General features: G+C 46.1%; 3 protein-coding genes across 4 annotated transcripts; 2 read left to right on the top strand and 1 right to left on the bottom strand.

Annotated features, from left to right (window-relative positions):
- Positions 1–228: 228 nt before the first annotated feature.
- Positions 229–846, top strand: DFL_005106 (uncharacterized protein; the record flags this gene model as incomplete). Its single annotated transcript, XM_067634316.1, has 1 exon — positions 229–846. The coding sequence occupies one exon, from the start codon at positions 229–231 to the stop codon at positions 844–846; it is 618 nt and encodes a 205-aa protein (XP_067492396.1).
- Positions 847–4,839: 3,993 nt separating this feature from the next.
- Positions 4,840–8,590, bottom strand: DFL_005105 (uncharacterized protein; the record flags this gene model as incomplete). Its single annotated transcript, XM_067634315.1, has 8 exons — positions 4,840–5,232; positions 5,312–5,489; positions 5,545–5,707; positions 5,766–5,952; positions 6,021–6,416; positions 6,495–7,684; positions 7,741–8,367; positions 8,422–8,590. 8 exons carry the CDS (start codon positions 8,588–8,590, stop codon positions 4,840–4,842), a joined length of 3,303 nt encoding a protein of 1,100 aa, XP_067492395.1.
- A 3,970-nt stretch (positions 8,591–12,560) lies between these two features.
- DFL_005104 (uncharacterized protein) lies at positions 12,561–15,661 on the top strand (the record flags this gene model as incomplete). 2 transcript variants are annotated; one of them, XM_067634314.1, is made up of 4 exons in its annotated part: positions 12,561–12,696; positions 12,878–12,911; positions 13,039–13,401; positions 15,100–15,661. In XM_067634314.1, the coding sequence occupies 4 exons, from the start codon at positions 12,561–12,563 to the stop codon at positions 15,659–15,661; spliced, it is 1,095 nt and encodes a 364-aa protein (XP_067492394.1). The 2 variants fall into 2 exon arrangements, with proteins under 2 accessions (XP_067492394.1, XP_067492393.1); XM_067634313.1 differs by lacking the exon at positions 12,878–12,911 and having other exon boundaries at positions 13,194–13,401.
- Positions 15,662–16,011: the final 350 nt, after the last annotated feature.

Raw genomic sequence — 16,011 nt, 5'->3', positions numbered from 1 at the left:
AATAAAGCCATTGGACACCTCTCAAGGTAAGGTGGCAGCACCTTCCTCTAGCACGCATATCTGCATTCTATGATTTCTATTGTTCCTATTATTTGACTGAATGCATGCAATTTGACCCTCAAATTTGCGAAGCATTGATGTATTGATATATACATCCTGAATTTATTTTTATATTGTCAAAGCAGACCCATTGCATCTTCAAGGAATATCCCTTTTATAATAGTTATCATGTCATCCTCCCGGTCACCATCCTCGATCCATAGCTTTATTAACCAAGCTTTGGGTGTCTCTGGAACCACAACCTCAGACAATTCAATATCGAAGTCCCTTGATGCTAGGACAAACCCTTCTCCCCGATCACCGCAAACCACCTCTGCTGACTTCTCCGCTGTTGCCTCACCGAACGAAACCCGTTCCGGCTCCGTTCGCATATCGCAACATCCACTTGGAAACATTACCGAAGCCGCTTCAACCGAGACATCCGCCGGTATAGCTCCACAGCATCTGCAATTCAACACATTCTCACACCAGACTCCCTTGGATAATTCCCAACATCTCCACCAAGGCGGTGGTGAGAATTGGAGCGCCTTGCTTTTCTCGCACGCATTTTCCACGGCGGATACACCCGTCCGGGACGGTTACGAAGCTCTTGTTTCATCAATGCCCATTGCGTTATTCATTCCACCCCGGCATATCCCAGAACTATGGATTTTCCCAGCTCCACAATCGTCTGATCCTAATTCTAATTTGCGGACGGATCCATACACTCTGCAGCGTTATCTTGCAGAATCTTACACCGAAGATCCATATCCGTTCCGGTGCAGATTACAGCTCAGAGGGCCGTAGTTCTGTGAAATCTCGTCAAAAGAACAAATCTGAACGGTTTTTCCGAATCATATTTCTTTCATGCATGTGCTCTCATTATTATTTCCGTTCTTGTTCGAGGCTTCAAAGGCAGAGTGGCCGTGTTTTTAATTGCTTTATAACGTATTACCAACCCGTATTATGGCTTTACTATATATAGATGAGGGTTTCATTCCGACGGAGTCACGCGAGATTTCCAACGTCTTTTTTCTCGAACGATCGGTCAAAGTATTTTCCTTGACGAATCATGGGTTTAATCCGCTCCAAAAGATGCGGATGCATTAATCCGAGCCGATACGCAACAAGCAGATTCCCCACATTTATGAGGCATCTCTTGTTTTTTTTAAATTGCTTCGGACAGAGTTCACGGAGGTGGCCTGACTAAAATTTCCCTTTACACGTTGATTCGGCACATTTTTCTTGTTTAAGAGTTTCAGGCTAGTGGAGAAGCAAATTTTGTGCCGCACTTTTGAGCCATTGATGTCATGTCAGGTGTAGAACTTTCCTCCACGATCGATTACAAGGATTAGGGCTCGAAGCACGAGATAGGAAATGTGATAACTCGAAACAGGATACTTTATGTTATTGGGCAGAGACTACAGAAAAATCTTTTATATACATTGGACGTTCGAGTCAGCGCATATATCCTCCTTAGGATGTATATTTCTATAGTTTTTTCTATATTAAGGCTATTAGGCAAGTTAGTGATAGCAAACGTGATAATGCAACGTTGAAATTGCTCAGACCTCTAATGTTTTTTTCACACGCGGATAGGACCTGCCTATGATTTTGACTTTTTGTCTTCTGACCTAATTAACCACTGCTACCTGTTCCCCAACTTCTCCTGCAGGCCGTTCCGTAGCCGGGACCTCAACGGGATAGCCGGCGGCCGTTTCCTTCGACGTCAGTTGCCTAGAATCCACAGCTGTCTCCCTTAATACTGGGTCTTTAAAAAATTAAATAGATTTTTTTAAGCCTTTAACAAAATCTGTTAAATATTTTTACCCGTGAGCCGGTTCTTTGGGCGTGGGTTGTTCGATAGGTGTCTCCTCCACTGCGGGATAACCCGCCACCTGCGCCTCTGTAGCAGTAGTAGACTGTGCCGCTGCTGGCTGTTCTACCGACATAACTGGAATCTCTGGTGCCGTATGCATTCTTTCGGTTCTTGTCTCTAGCTCATCATCCACAGGAATATAGATAACCTTTTGGATTTCAGCCCCAGCGACTGGCAGGACACTCTCTGTCGACGACGACCCCCACCTCACCCGGCCTCATTCTTCTTCTCCAGGGCAGCACCTCTATCCCGACCCTTCACTGCTTCTAGAACCAGCACGGCCAAAAGAACTCCAAGGACATAGACTCCTAATAGGATCAAAAACCTGCCGCGCGTTCCAACACTGTAGCGTAGACCGCAGCCCCGATCTAGAAATGTGGATTCTTGAATTGATATTTACTGCCAGGCTGGACTGCATAGTAACCCAGTATGAAAGCTGAGAACAATCACATGTCAGATCATGCACATATGTTACTAATGCCACCATACCCCTATATTAAGAGGTAACTATTAACTTGCTATTACGGGTTTCAGACTTAAGTACTTACTCAAAATCATGAAGATTACTGTCCCTATCTGTATCGCAAAATGGAGACGAAACCATATCCATCTCCTTCCAGTTCTCGCGGTTTTGAAAAATCTAGCGATAATAATTGCGACGGGAGCGCAGAAGAGCCATGCTATAGCTACAAATGCGGAATGTATGAGAACCAGTTTCCGTCTTTGGGGACTAAGATGTATCTTGATCCCTGCATCGAGGCCTTTGTCATCGTCACGGATTACCTCACCAAAATCTGGTTCCGCAGATGCCAGTACTGTTGAAGCGAAAACAAGAATACTGGCTACGTAAGCCGTAGCCCTCATGCTCATACCGATTCTGGATCCCATTGTCAACTTCCTGACCTGGCCTCTGACGATCCCTCAAGTCTTTTGGGGAAATTGTGGGTTCTGGGGAAAACTTTAGAATCCATGGCGTAGAGTGATATCAGCCCACAGCATAGTATCAAAGTAAATGTTACACCTGAATACCATTTCTATACCCATGATCGCTCATATCACCTCTAATTCCATCACCTCGTGGTCCTGAACACAATCCCATCTCCCAAAATCCAACAAAGTCAAACCCCATTTACAACACAAAACTGCTCTTCTCGCGAAACTTAAAAGGGGAGAGAGTTCGAGGGTTTAAACGACAGCTATAAGTATTAATACCTCCCCGCAAGGTGGCGAGAATTGGCGAGAAAAAAAGAAGGTTAAGGGAGTTCCCGTTTTCGTGCAACCTGCAGAACGCCGAAGCCGCTCCATGGGCTTGAGGCACACCCAATTATTTTGCGTTGCCACTGAACCCAATATAATTTTTGAAAATTTCCGGTTTGTAGAGGCTTTACTGCAGGATTACTTCACAATTACTCTTTTGATAGATTTTGCGTAAAGTGGTCCATGCTGTCAGAATAATACAATCAAAGGACAAAAATACTTTATTGTGCATGTAAGTTATCAATTCGTTGGTCGAATACGAGGTACTTCGTGCAGCCTGGGGAAAATTCCTTTGTTCGATGGCAATTCCTTCGAAAAGCCCTGCCCGTTCGTGAGCTGTTTCGTCCTGCATCCGGGGTATTCCGGACAGTGTGCAGTGGCAACTTGCAGGTGATATACGTATGTCTTGCTCCCATGGGTTAAAAGAAAAGGTATCGAGTACAAAAACCAACGATGCATGAAGTCCATCCAGAAGCAGCCGAAACTACCGCTGCACGATGCACCAAGATTCCCCCCCCCATAATTTGCATATCTCGGGTCAGCATCTCTGGTCTTTTTTTTCCCTTTCGCAGTTTCTTGCAGAATGCGTGAACTGGATCTGCGGGATTAAACACTTAGTTGTCGAAGAAAAAAATTACCGGCGTCTTTTCTTTTTTGATTTTCTCCCCCACAGCCGAAATGGCTATTTTCTGTTGATGCGGGTGACGTCTCATCCTATTTGTGCTGACGTCCGTCATGTATGTACCTAGTACCTCATACTTCGAAACAGGATAATCGAGCCCTTTTTTCTCTTTGGTGACCACATTCCTTTCGGGGACATGCAGTGCAATGATCAGTGGACCCGGCCTCCTGGTTCGTGGGAAGGGTTCCCATAGGAGGGACCATCTTGAATGCATGCAGAGGGACGGAAGGGTTTTAGTCTAGGGGGATTTATGCAAAGGGACACAGGATGCACCGAAGAATACGAGAATTCTGCAAGAAATGAAGGGGTGCTTTAGCAAGTTATATGTACAAAAAAGTGGTTCAAAAAGAATTTTTTCTTTGACATAAGTGATGCCCCCAGGAACTTCGAACGAAACCGGAGATTGCATGAACCAATACATGCAAACTAGGGAGAAAGTCGAAAGGGAAATGCGAGAAACAGCGCATGCTTTGATGCGTACCAATTGGCTGGGATATACAAGTCGGTAAGAAGTACGGCACTATGCATGCAGCAGGTGTATTCCACTTTGTTAGCCTTTCTGGTTAAAGTTACCTAAACGAAGCCTAGTGCAAACACTCGTATCTTCAGAATCGAGAGACAAAAGGAAAAGGAATAATTCTGGGGCAGGAAGAATAATATCTACAGAAGAGAATGGAAGAAGACTAAAAAGAGGTACATACGATCGATGGGGTATAATGCAGATATGAAAGAGGACCAAACTCAACCTGTGTCTAAATAAAAGAGACTTGGCGGGTAAATGTGAAAGGTACAACCAAAAATGCGAGTCCGAAGGAACGATAAGAAGTATTTTATAAATATAAGAAGATGGGGGGACGTCAAGCCTTCAACTCGCCTACTGCGAGTGGCTGCATATAGCTGAGTGCTTGCCCCACACTTCTTCTGAGACATGCTAGCGAAATGCTTTGGTGAGCAAGAGCACGAAAGAGATCCGCGAGGTTGTCTAGTCTTCATGTAAAATTTCCTGAACGACCTTGAGAAATTTGTTGCAAATACCCCAAAGTTTCATGCGCTGAAGCAACGATTCGACAAGCCTGAGCACTTCTCTAGCCCCTTCAATCGAATGCAGGTCGCCGATGTGCTCAAGCCTTGCCTTTCCACCATGTTTAATCCAGTAGTTTATCAAATCATTGTTGGAAGAACATAAGCTATCCAATTTGACAGCATCATCTGGAGGAGCAGCAGAGTGCTCTTCAGTAACTGAGGAAAGGTAATGCGTGGTAGGAAAATATTTTGCGAAAGCGTGTAGGTACACTCCGGCGATGAAGACCCTAAGGCAATCGGAGCTGGTATGAAGATTGTACCGTCGGCCAGCTGCGAGAATTTGACCGGCATGCTAGAATATACCTCATGTCATTAGTTTCGGATGGACCAGGTACGCGGGATCCGGAAAGTGTGCAGGGTTCCCCACTTACCCAAGCGAGTTCTCGTGCATTGACCATGTCTGACGTGAAGATATTCTTTATTCGGTTGATCCGCTCCATCCTCTCCACAAATTTCCCGGTGGAGGAATGTTTGGCTAAGCTGATGGCCAAATCAACAACGTCTCTTGTGGCATAAAGATGTGCGTAGTGAATGACAATTGCGGTTATACTACTGGTCAGGTTAGCGTTGGGCTTCCGAAATGGGGAGGACGAGGGATACGGACCTCGAGTCGACGTATTTGGTATCATCATTTGGAGTCGAGTTCAAGAGGATCATAGATGCCTTTAGGAGGTCATCTTTGGCCGGCTTCAAACCCACTAAGAGGACGGGAAGCTGTACTATGCGTCCGAGAGGGCTTGTCTCTAGCTCCCTGATGTCCCAAATCACTGGAAAAGAAGTCAGACGAGAATGATACGATAGCCATGGGTTATCCAAGTTACTTACTGCGACTGATACCTTGCGCGCAGAGTCTTCGACCCCAAGCCGACAGGCTGAGCTGGTCTTGATGGCCGTTCAAGATATCCCGCAAAACAAAGTAAAACGGCATCCCACGTGGAGGGATTGATTTGTGCCTTGGATAGAGTGCCGCCCATGTTTGGCTATCAGAGGCTTCCCAGAGAACTTCTTCACACTGTGCAAAGACATGTTAGCACCAAGCAGGTATCGTTAAAAAAAGGTATAGTGGTGGCGTAAACTTACAGGCAGCGGTAAACAAAGGTCTGTCAGGGCAATGTTTCCTCTTCGATTTGTGAGAACACTAATTGCACAGTCGCATTCGAAGATACACCAAGCAAGTCGCTTTTTGAATTCTTCCTCTCTCCAGTCTAGCCAGTGTTGTTGGACCTTTTCTGGATCACCTATGTCCGTAGATGGAAGAAATGGGTCTTCAGTCGTCGGCTTGGGGCGAGGACGTGGCGACCTGCCGCCAGGTGTGGTGAAGAGGCCAAGGTTACGGCAAGCATTGATCATGTATGATCGAGTGGCATCGGCCATCTCGAACAGTCGTTTGTTCCCGGCTCCCAGAGCGTAGACACTTTGGAGACAAAATGCCATGAGGTAAAAAGCTGATTGCTTATAGTCCTCGTTGTACTCACCCTAATATAGTAGAGATTAATATTAGCACATCTAACAGAAGTGAAGTGAAAATGTATTTGAAGATCTAGCAATACATACCAACCAATTCAGAGCCTTATAGCAAAGGGCATTAAGATTATCTGCAAACTCAATAGCATGCTCCGACGTATGATACCTCGCACCAATGGTGGCAATTGTGATCAAAAGGAAATTTGGACATGAATCGGTCGTGAAGGTAGGAATGTGAAGCATTGGCAATACACCATGGAAGTGTTTGAGGTAGAGCTGGACAAACTCGTTCAACACCTCATTGCTGGGAAATTTCTCGTCCCTGAGATCTACGTTATTATGCGGCAGCCTCTCGTAAGGCGCCTTTAATATCGTGAGCATATCCTTTCTGACTTGATCCGAAACTATGGTTTCCTTAAGCGATTGTCGGTCTCTACCATGGTTGTGTTGGAGCCCAGACTGTCTATGGAATCCCTGTTGTGGAGCCTGTAGTAGCTCTCGGAGAGGTGGTAATATAATTCTGGGTTCTCGGTGACTCGATGTCTGCCAATCCCATGGTAACGAATCCTCAGCAAGGTATGGGGTTCCTGGGCTAACATGAGGGAGCCTGATCTCTTTTTGGTAGTGGGGCCCTTCTATACCACCAGGGCTCTGATCTTGTGGAGAATGCTGACTAGATGAAGCCCCCCAGCTTGAAGAAGGAAACGAAGTATTGAGGGAGGGGCTTTTAGAGAGCGTCAGGACAGAAGGGTTCAGGTAAGCATGTGGTGCCTTTTCAGGCCTGCCGAACGGAGATTCCTCAGGGATCGAGTGCAAGGAGAAGTCTTCCCGCAGAAAATCGAATTCAAATATACTGGGGTCGAAGAACCAATTCTCAGCCGGATCCTCCAATTTCTGGAATAATTGCAGGCTACTAAGTATCGCAGGTTCCCTTGGACCATATCGACTTGATGAACTACTTCCGAGACTCTTCTTCATGGAGTCAAAGTAACTAAATGAATCGTATGGCCGACCGCCCGGCAGCATTCCGTTAAGGGCATCCGCTGCCATGTACTCATCTTGCGACAAGCCTGGCCAGCCAGAGCTCTTTCGTGACTCTCTTTCAACATAACCTCTAGGTAGTTGGGCATGAGGGAAAGAAGTGAATGATGGTGATGATGAGAGAGAGGTGTTGCTACTGCTTCCACGACCAGAACCGAAATAATGGCCATAATTTACTGGCGGGGGCGGTCCACCAAACCCGGGAAGATTTGGATTATAATGAGGATACGTCGAGCCTGCTGTTCTTATAGTAAGCAAAGGAAGTTTCAAATGAAAAATCGGGGCTATTACTAACCATTCATGGGCTCTTGTTTCGAGAAGATGGTAGCAGCCGAGCCTAAAGAAGAAGACCTACCGCTAGAAGTTCCAATTCCAGAATCTATCGACTTCATACTTCGATGGTCCATTTGAAAAGCTGAAGGTTGGCCTTCGTCGATAGTCCTTCGTCGCTTCAGTGACGGTTCTCTGGTTTCGGCTTCTCCAATTTTGAGTGGCTGAGGGGCAGAATCCATCAAATCACTAGTCTCCATTGTCTCCATCAAGTCCATGGCATTCGTGTCATCGTCGTCGTCATCCACATCATCGTCATCTTCGTCGTTGATATCTGCCTCGGTAGGGTCATTTAGAGACTCCCTACGAATGACGATCAAGTCCGAGTCCGCATCGAAGACACATTCATGGCCTCTCCTGGCACATGCATCACACGGTGCCACAACTGTCCGACCTTTAGATGCACCACTCGAACACTTAATCTTAAACCCAGCACATCTTATACAACTCCTTCGTCTTGATTTCTTCACTTCAATCTTCTTTGTCTGGTGAACAGCCTTGATATGTCGACTCAAGACATCTTTTCGGGTAAATCCCTTTGTACACAGGGTACAAATATATGTCTTCGCCTCAGATGGTGGCAAATGGGTGGCTAGATGCCGGTCAAGATGCTCTGCCCTAGAAAACCCTCGTCCGCACGACTGACAGATATGAGACTGCTGTTTGATGGTCGGGGTCGGCGGGGCAGAATTAGACGTGCTATTGCTTGACAATGACCCTTTCCTCTCGGGCGATGGTATCACGGCTGGAGGATCTGAACTCTGCCGTGTCGGAGTCGCCGGCACAGCTGACAAGGGATCCTTTCGAGTAGGCATAATACCGAAGTTTGCGTTGACCGTGTGTTGGGCATGAGCGGACCTTTTTTATGACCAGCCTGCGTCTATCAGATTGTCGAATAATTCTGTCTTTGATGATGATGTTGGATATATCCCTCCAAGCGCAACCGAGTCCTTCGATGTGGAACTACTGTACAGCTGCCGTCTATAGAATTTGTATGGTCTCCTCCAAGAGAACTAGAGTCGCGTGTATTTAGAGAGGTGGGTCCCTGGACTAGCACTGGTGTTCTTGATGGATGTTATATCAAGCCGTCAAGTCAAGACGGGGCGATAGAACCCGCTAAACCAACTCGAAACGTCGTCCTTTGCCTTCCTTCCTGTCTGAAATATTAAATGTCTTTCCTTTGCCCAGTTCGTCTGTCCGATCTAGTTAATGTTGTGGATGCTTTCAACCAACGACTTGGGCGACAACCAACGACGTCAGCTTACATATAAAATCAAAGGATCGATTCTTGCAACTAACGTTCGAACTTGTCGAGTTAAAAACTCAGTCAGAGGTTCTATTGGAACGAGCGATCCATTCTGATTGTTCACCCAAGATCAAAGACAGGGAAAGGAAATATCAACAAAAGAAAGAAGGGAAACGCCTAACAGAAATAGGGAGGATCGAAGGCTAAGCAAAAATCCCAGTAGTCAAAGGTCGAAAAATGAGAGATCCAAAAAGAGGTATAAAGGAAGATCGTGAGAAGAGGCTTTTTGTCGCAGATAGGCTGTGTCTGGTCCTTTTTAATGGATCTGGCTTGCAGCAAGCAATATTATTACATAGCGCCAGCGCCAATTTCCAGTAACTAGACTTCTGTGGAGAGAGGCCCTCGAGGTTGCGCTACGCTTCAGGTTTTGCTTGTAAGTAACTAACGCACCGCTGCAGCACTATAATAATACTGACTTGACTACCAGTGCTTGTTCTAGGTAGTTTTGGTGCTTGCTTGCCTGCGTAGGTATGCAAGTCACTTGGCCCACGACGGAGTACCTGGTTCCTTGGATCAAAAGACTGACCGATGAACCAAGAAAAAAAACGAGGTGCTAGACTCCACTCCCTCTTTTGTCTAACTTATGCTCCACAATCTGGAGACCGGGGCAAGTTAATATGGAAGTGGAGTTACGGCTCTTTTCTTTTCTTTTCTTTTGTTTTCCCCTCAGAAAATGGCGCTCCTTCTGTGGCACGGATCGGCGAAATCTCGATGTGTTCGAGGGGCTCTTTAAATTCTGCCTATCGAAGATACCATTTAAGGTCCTAGAAGGAAAAATAAGAATAGAAAAAAATAAAAAATAAAATAAAAATAAAAAATAAACCAGGTACTAGTCCAAGCAGGCTGTCTTCCCTGAGGGTTCGTCGGAACAAAGTTGATAATAGGCCTATCGTTGTATACTTGTCCTGGCCTGTGCGCTTTGTAGACGTTTATTATTGTTATTCGTTTTTTTATCACCTCAGCGGAATGTTCTTTTAAATCTGCTCGTTGGTGGACCAGGAGCCCTAGCTGATATGATCCCAAGATGTGCAGGCCGGTGGATATATGTATGAATATCTTTACTGTTAGCGATGGGTTTGGATTTGTCAATCTCGCCGGGCCGGATCTGTTGGCCGCGATTCGAACCCCGAATGAAACGTCGACCAGATCCAGAGGTGGTTGTTGATGATGATAATGGTGAAGTTGCGCAACAGGAATTGTCTTGATGATGTGGTGATAGTTCAAACGACCGTTTTTTTTTTTACCCCTTCCCCATAAAACCGTTTCTTCTTTCCCGTCCGGCTGGCTGTGGCTAGGGCATTCAGCTGCTTCTGCTGCTCATTGATTCATGTGTATGCTAATTCTGGGTGATCGGGGTCCGCTGCATGTTAGATTCCATGCAGGTCAAGCATAACTAACTCGTAGCCTGGCGAGCTAACATGGAAAGGACGTATTCCGGCTTTCCTTGCTCTCGTCAAAATGGACGTTTCGTTTCCCATCCTCGAGTTCGGCTTCATCTTGGCGGTTGCGACCATTTAATCTCGATTCTTTAAGAGGCACCGGAACGCGAAAGCAATTGCGCCGCACGTGAACCTGGTAAGCTCCTGATGCAATGGATCTTTAATCTGACTTGTTAAAATAGCGTGCTCTCATCGTCGTCGTCATTTAAAATTTCGGTACACAATATTTAGAGTAAAAACCACTGGTTCACAGGCAATCAAGTGGATAGGCTCGTGCTTCTCTTGTGGAGCTCCACCAATGGTATGATGGGCCTATCGATATCGATGAGATATCATCAAGAAAAAGCGGCCTAAAATCGGGGTTTAATGTCAACATGCCTGTACTACGGCATGTTTGGTATATATGGATGCATCTGTTAATTTACAGCAGTGCACGGGGTATCACTGTCGCACACATATTCCGTACCTGCGCAGAGGCTTCGGAACTGCATGTCGACAGCTACGTTTTGGCTAGCCTGAGTGTTTGCCCGAATGGTTGATGAAGGCCAGCTGAATGATTAATGATTTTTAGATTAACAGGGACTCGCTTTTAAAATACGCATAGTCGGACCGGTCAACTGATATAGCCTATATTGGACGCTAGACGCGACCTGGCCATGGCGGGGTGGGGACAAGCCAAAACACTGTACAATCGTACCCATATTGCTGGCTACCAGAACCCTGGTACACCCTCGGAGGGTCCTTTTTGGCTGAACTGCTCAACCAAAGCTCGTTTCTCATATTGGTGCTGGTGCTATAGGCCAATATAGAACGACCGTTTGTAAAATGCTACTCGCAGCAATATACATACGTACGCAAGCTGTGTTTCACAGAAAGATTGTATTTCAATATACGATCCTGGGATCCTTCGAATTTCCCTTTTTTTTTCTCCAAGTTAGAGCGTTTCCATTCGGCAGGACCACTGCTTGTGAGGAATCGGAAAACGACGGTGGGAGAAAAACCAAGGAAAACTTACCGAACCGAGAAATGCGGAGGTAGCGAATGGGGTTATCCACATCTAGTGCGAAACCTACGGCCTTGGAGAGTGGTCTGATACAAATTTCCTTGAAGGTTGACCAGGTGCAGCCAACCGACTAGTCTAAACGGAGCCCAAGCATGCCAAAGTGGAGCTGAAGCTCTTTGCCCCCGAGGAGCCGAATTCCGCCCAGCGGTTCAAAAGAGAGGGAGGTCCGCAGAGACTTCGGATGAATAGAAGAATCGCATTAACAATTGACATCCTCACCGAACTCGAATCTCCAATACGAGGAGGCGTATTATTCGGACCCAACAATAACCATCGCTCGAGGTTAACTCATGAACAGGGTCTACTCTGGTTGTATGCTTCCCAGACGCCGCTGTCAGTACGGACATGGAATACATGATATATGGGATATTGACAGGTGCTGAATATAGCAATGCAGCAGCTTTGGGGGAACCTTATGCCTTAACTTAAGACTTGCCAGCGATTCGAGTATCGTCTGGAGTTAACGCCCGCTTCTCCGCCGAAAACACCCATCATGATTATGCAATACCCTAAGCTCTGAGGAAATCCAATCCAACTTACTACTTGCTACTCATGGCCACGGTACCGTCGACTGAGGATCAAGCAGCCGCCTGTCTGTTTGTTAGTTTTTTGTTAGTTGTATGGGTAAAACAGCTTCGGAGCACCACAGCATTGTTCCGAAGCCCCAAACCCCCAAATCCAACATCGAGCGTGGATTGGCAGGCTGTTTGCTTTTTCAACCCCACCCACCCCAAACCAAATTAACCCAACCTCACCTCTCCAAACGCTGCCAGTCCATCGACAGCGACACTGCACTGCCAGGCTGAGGTCATCCACCATACAATTTAACGTTACGAGGAACATTCCCGTGTTCGATATTATCGCTATAGTAGACGAACAATACGAGGGAGGCGGCGCAATCTCGTCATCCTGCGCCTGCGAGCTAGGTTTCGCTATTCTCGAATCAGTCAATACACCCAGAGCAGATATACCGGACCATGGCTACCACAGATGCAATCTCACTATCGCCTAAGATCAAAAGGCATAAACAATACACCCTCGTGATCCCTCTAGATCTTCAACGAGACCGCGTTCTGCTAGGCTATAAGCTCCGAGGCTTCGGGCAGGGAAAGTGTACGTTTCAGATCCCCGAACGTATTCAATATCAATCAATCGTCAAGTGCAATTCCAGCCCTTCCGACTTCCCCTAGGCTAGACCTTCTCAGATAATATCCTTAATATCCCTATATCCCTATATATCATACCCGATATATGTCTTGAACATGACGTTGATCTTATCACTAACCATCTATAGCGAACTTCGTTTCCCTTCCCTTACTCCTCGTTTTGTGATTCTGGGTCAATTATCTCCAATGGACAAAAGGAACAGCGTCAAATATTCTCCGACGGGACCCTTGGCCCATCTAATAGACTCATGCATACTTATTTTTATGCCATCACATGAGTGATCTGTAGTTCGACCCGTTTGGCAAAGACTTGGTGGAGCATTCCAAGGCCGGCAACATGCCGTCAGCCTCCGGGGCAAGCTATCTACGAAAACCACACAATCACTATAACGAGGAGAAAAGGAGAAGGGAAACGTCCGGTTTGCCTTTCTTCCTTGGATATAGACAATGGCTATGGCGGAAAAGTTGAGCCTAATGAAACCGTTATCGCTGCAGCGGTTCGTGAACTTCACGAAGAGTCAGGTCTTCTCGTCGAAGAACCCGCCATGATTCAACGTGGTGTACTCTTGCTGGAGACTGTGGCGGACGACATTTCACCAATACTTGAGATACATGTTTTTACAGTCGAAACATGGGAGGGGACTGAAATAGCGTACGTATTTCCCCTTGTATTTTCTCCCCATACGCACTACCATTCCTTTGCTTCTATCAGGAACGAGCTTTTTCTATTCCGTATACCCATCATCGTCATCTGATGCATCTGAGATTACTTCCTGTTATCTCGCTACTTATTGCAAGATAATACATGGGATGTTGCAGCTTGATGTATCCCTCTTCAGGATAATGATACCTTTTTTATCAAAAGCCCGGGTTAGCCTTGATAAAACATGACTAGTCTCAATTCCCGTCAATGTTAAATAGTTGTTTCACGCAAACCCTCCAACCTCCTCGAAGATCTAGCTTTCGGTATCAAAGATACCGGACTGGAACCAAGTGGGGACCGACATGTTCGCTGAGCCAAATTGTCTCGCTACCCGAGTTATAACCCTTGCAGGAGCAAGTCCGTGATGGCGGTTTTACGTCCATCTTTGCATCCATCCAGCGCCGTCGTCGGATGCAACGTGAATTTGAACCTAGCGCCTGAACGATAGTTGTGGATCTTGCTTCTCTTATCCTTTTTACCACATGGACAACGCAGTTATATTCAACCGTCCGTATCAGTTTCAAGGCGAACGCCTTCTTCGTACCCACCGCCATGTCGACTGCATGAGGACCCTGCTTGTCTAAATAAAATTTTAGACTATGGTAATTCTCATCCCGTGAACTATATCTAGCTCAATCTGACGCAGGAGAAGACGAAGAAGCTAGAAGCGAGAAGGAAGCATCATCGTCATACACACCCCTCTACATAGTCTTACAAGCTCAGCATTGACTATGCTCTTGGTCTGACGGAGTTTTCGGTATCTTCCATTACCCCCAGCCACCCCTCCACACCCCTCCACCACAGCGTCGGCTTTACTACCTTGATTGCTTTAAGCCTCAACCTCGTCGCTTGCTCTTTTTACCCTTCTTACCCGATGTGACACATGCTTCCCCGGCCTTCTCGTTTCAGCGTCGAATAGATTAAAAATGCCTCGTGGGAGCTCACATGACTGGTGATTCTTTCGAGGATAGTGTCTACGGATATACGCATATCCCTCGTATACACTTCACATTACTCCCATCCCCTGGCATATATACCCCTTCCACTGCTTATGCAGATTGCCTAATATCATCTACGATTCCACCATCGTCGTTATGGTCCGTGTCGTGGCTTGAGGCTAGAAGCGAAGATTTCGATGATGCCTGGAAAGCTTTCTTAAGTCCATCTGCTTCATTTGATTTTTTGACATTGAAGAGCTCCTTCCATTTTATGATCTACCTTGGGGATCGTATTTCCACCTAGATTCGTTATTTTCTTACCCAGCTTCGCCCTTCGCCGAAGTTCCTTCCATTCGGTATTTCTTTAGATGTGATATGATATGATATGATATGATATGATATGATACGATACGATACGCACATACACATACGCATCTTCTTCCCTGCTAATTTTTTATTTTTTTTTTTTTTTCCTTTCTTTTTCTCTTTTACAATGGCTTACATTTCAACACCTGGACACCATCTTCCCCGCCCCGTCTCCTCCCCTTGCAGTGACATACCTGCCTCGTCAAAAAAAAAAGGAAACGGGAGGAAAGAGGAAAGAGCTAACCTGGCCAGCTAAAAGCTCATCTATATCGTCCACCATTCTATATACCACATTGTACAAATTAAACAATTGATTACTAACTCCCCTTCTCTCACCCTCCAGAACTGAAGAAATGACCCCCCACTGGTTCTCACTTTCAAAATCGCTAGCTACCCCCACGCCATCAACTTCATCGTCCGGATCTATTCCTCCTTCGTTCCTATCTACTACTTCATCGTCGTCCGCGGCAACAGCAACAGCAGTAGGAGTAGCTAAAGATCCTTCAACCGACGGAGCACATGACCTCCCTTCCATCCCATATTTCCAAATGTGGGAGGAGTCACGAGTCTGGATGCCCCGGCTGTTACGACATGTTTCTTCAAACGAAAGAGAAGGGTCCTTAGTGGACGAAGAAGAAAGAGGCTTTCTATCGTCATTGTCATCGGAGGGTTCTGCTCCGACTGCTGCGGTTGCGACTGCAACTGCTGTGGAACCTCACGATGAGAATGGGAAGAAGGAGTATTTTATCCACCACGTGCAATTTGTCGGAGGAACGGATATGGATGCTATTCATGGCGGTGAGTATAGCGTTTGGCATGGGATGGGTCCTAGACGACTGGACTGGGTTGATGAACTACCTGTTGGAGAGTGGGAAGGGAAAAGGAGTTTTAAAACGTACCCTTAAGGCGGCGTTATAACCACGCATGGCTATGGATAGGTGAAAGATTTTCGGCCTTTCCCCTTCTCCCCTTCTCTTTTTTTCTGCACATCCACATACCGTTGGTAGGTATATGATGGTCATCGTAGCACTATAGAATTATTTAGATAGAAACCAGAATGAAATAAATTACAGTGAAACACTCCCTTTTGCGTTATACCCTAAACCCAACTCTATATCTCACATCTGGAATCGTAAATACAAAGTACTTATATAGGCTAGTTCGACATTTCATTATGGTTTTAGTCTTATGGCAAATGATTGCGGTAAGGCGGACACACGGGCGTAATCTGGCTGTAATCAAGTAATCAACCATA

The sequence above is a fragment of the Arthrobotrys flagrans genome (genome assembly GCF_004000055.1).
Source record: "Arthrobotrys flagrans strain CBS H-5679 chromosome Unknown unitig_0, whole genome shotgun sequence".
Lineage (NCBI taxonomy): Eukaryota > Fungi > Ascomycota > Orbiliomycetes > Orbiliales > Orbiliaceae > Arthrobotrys > Arthrobotrys flagrans.
Note: the sequence above shows the minus strand (reverse complement) of the source record. Positions and strands in the feature narration are given on the sequence as shown.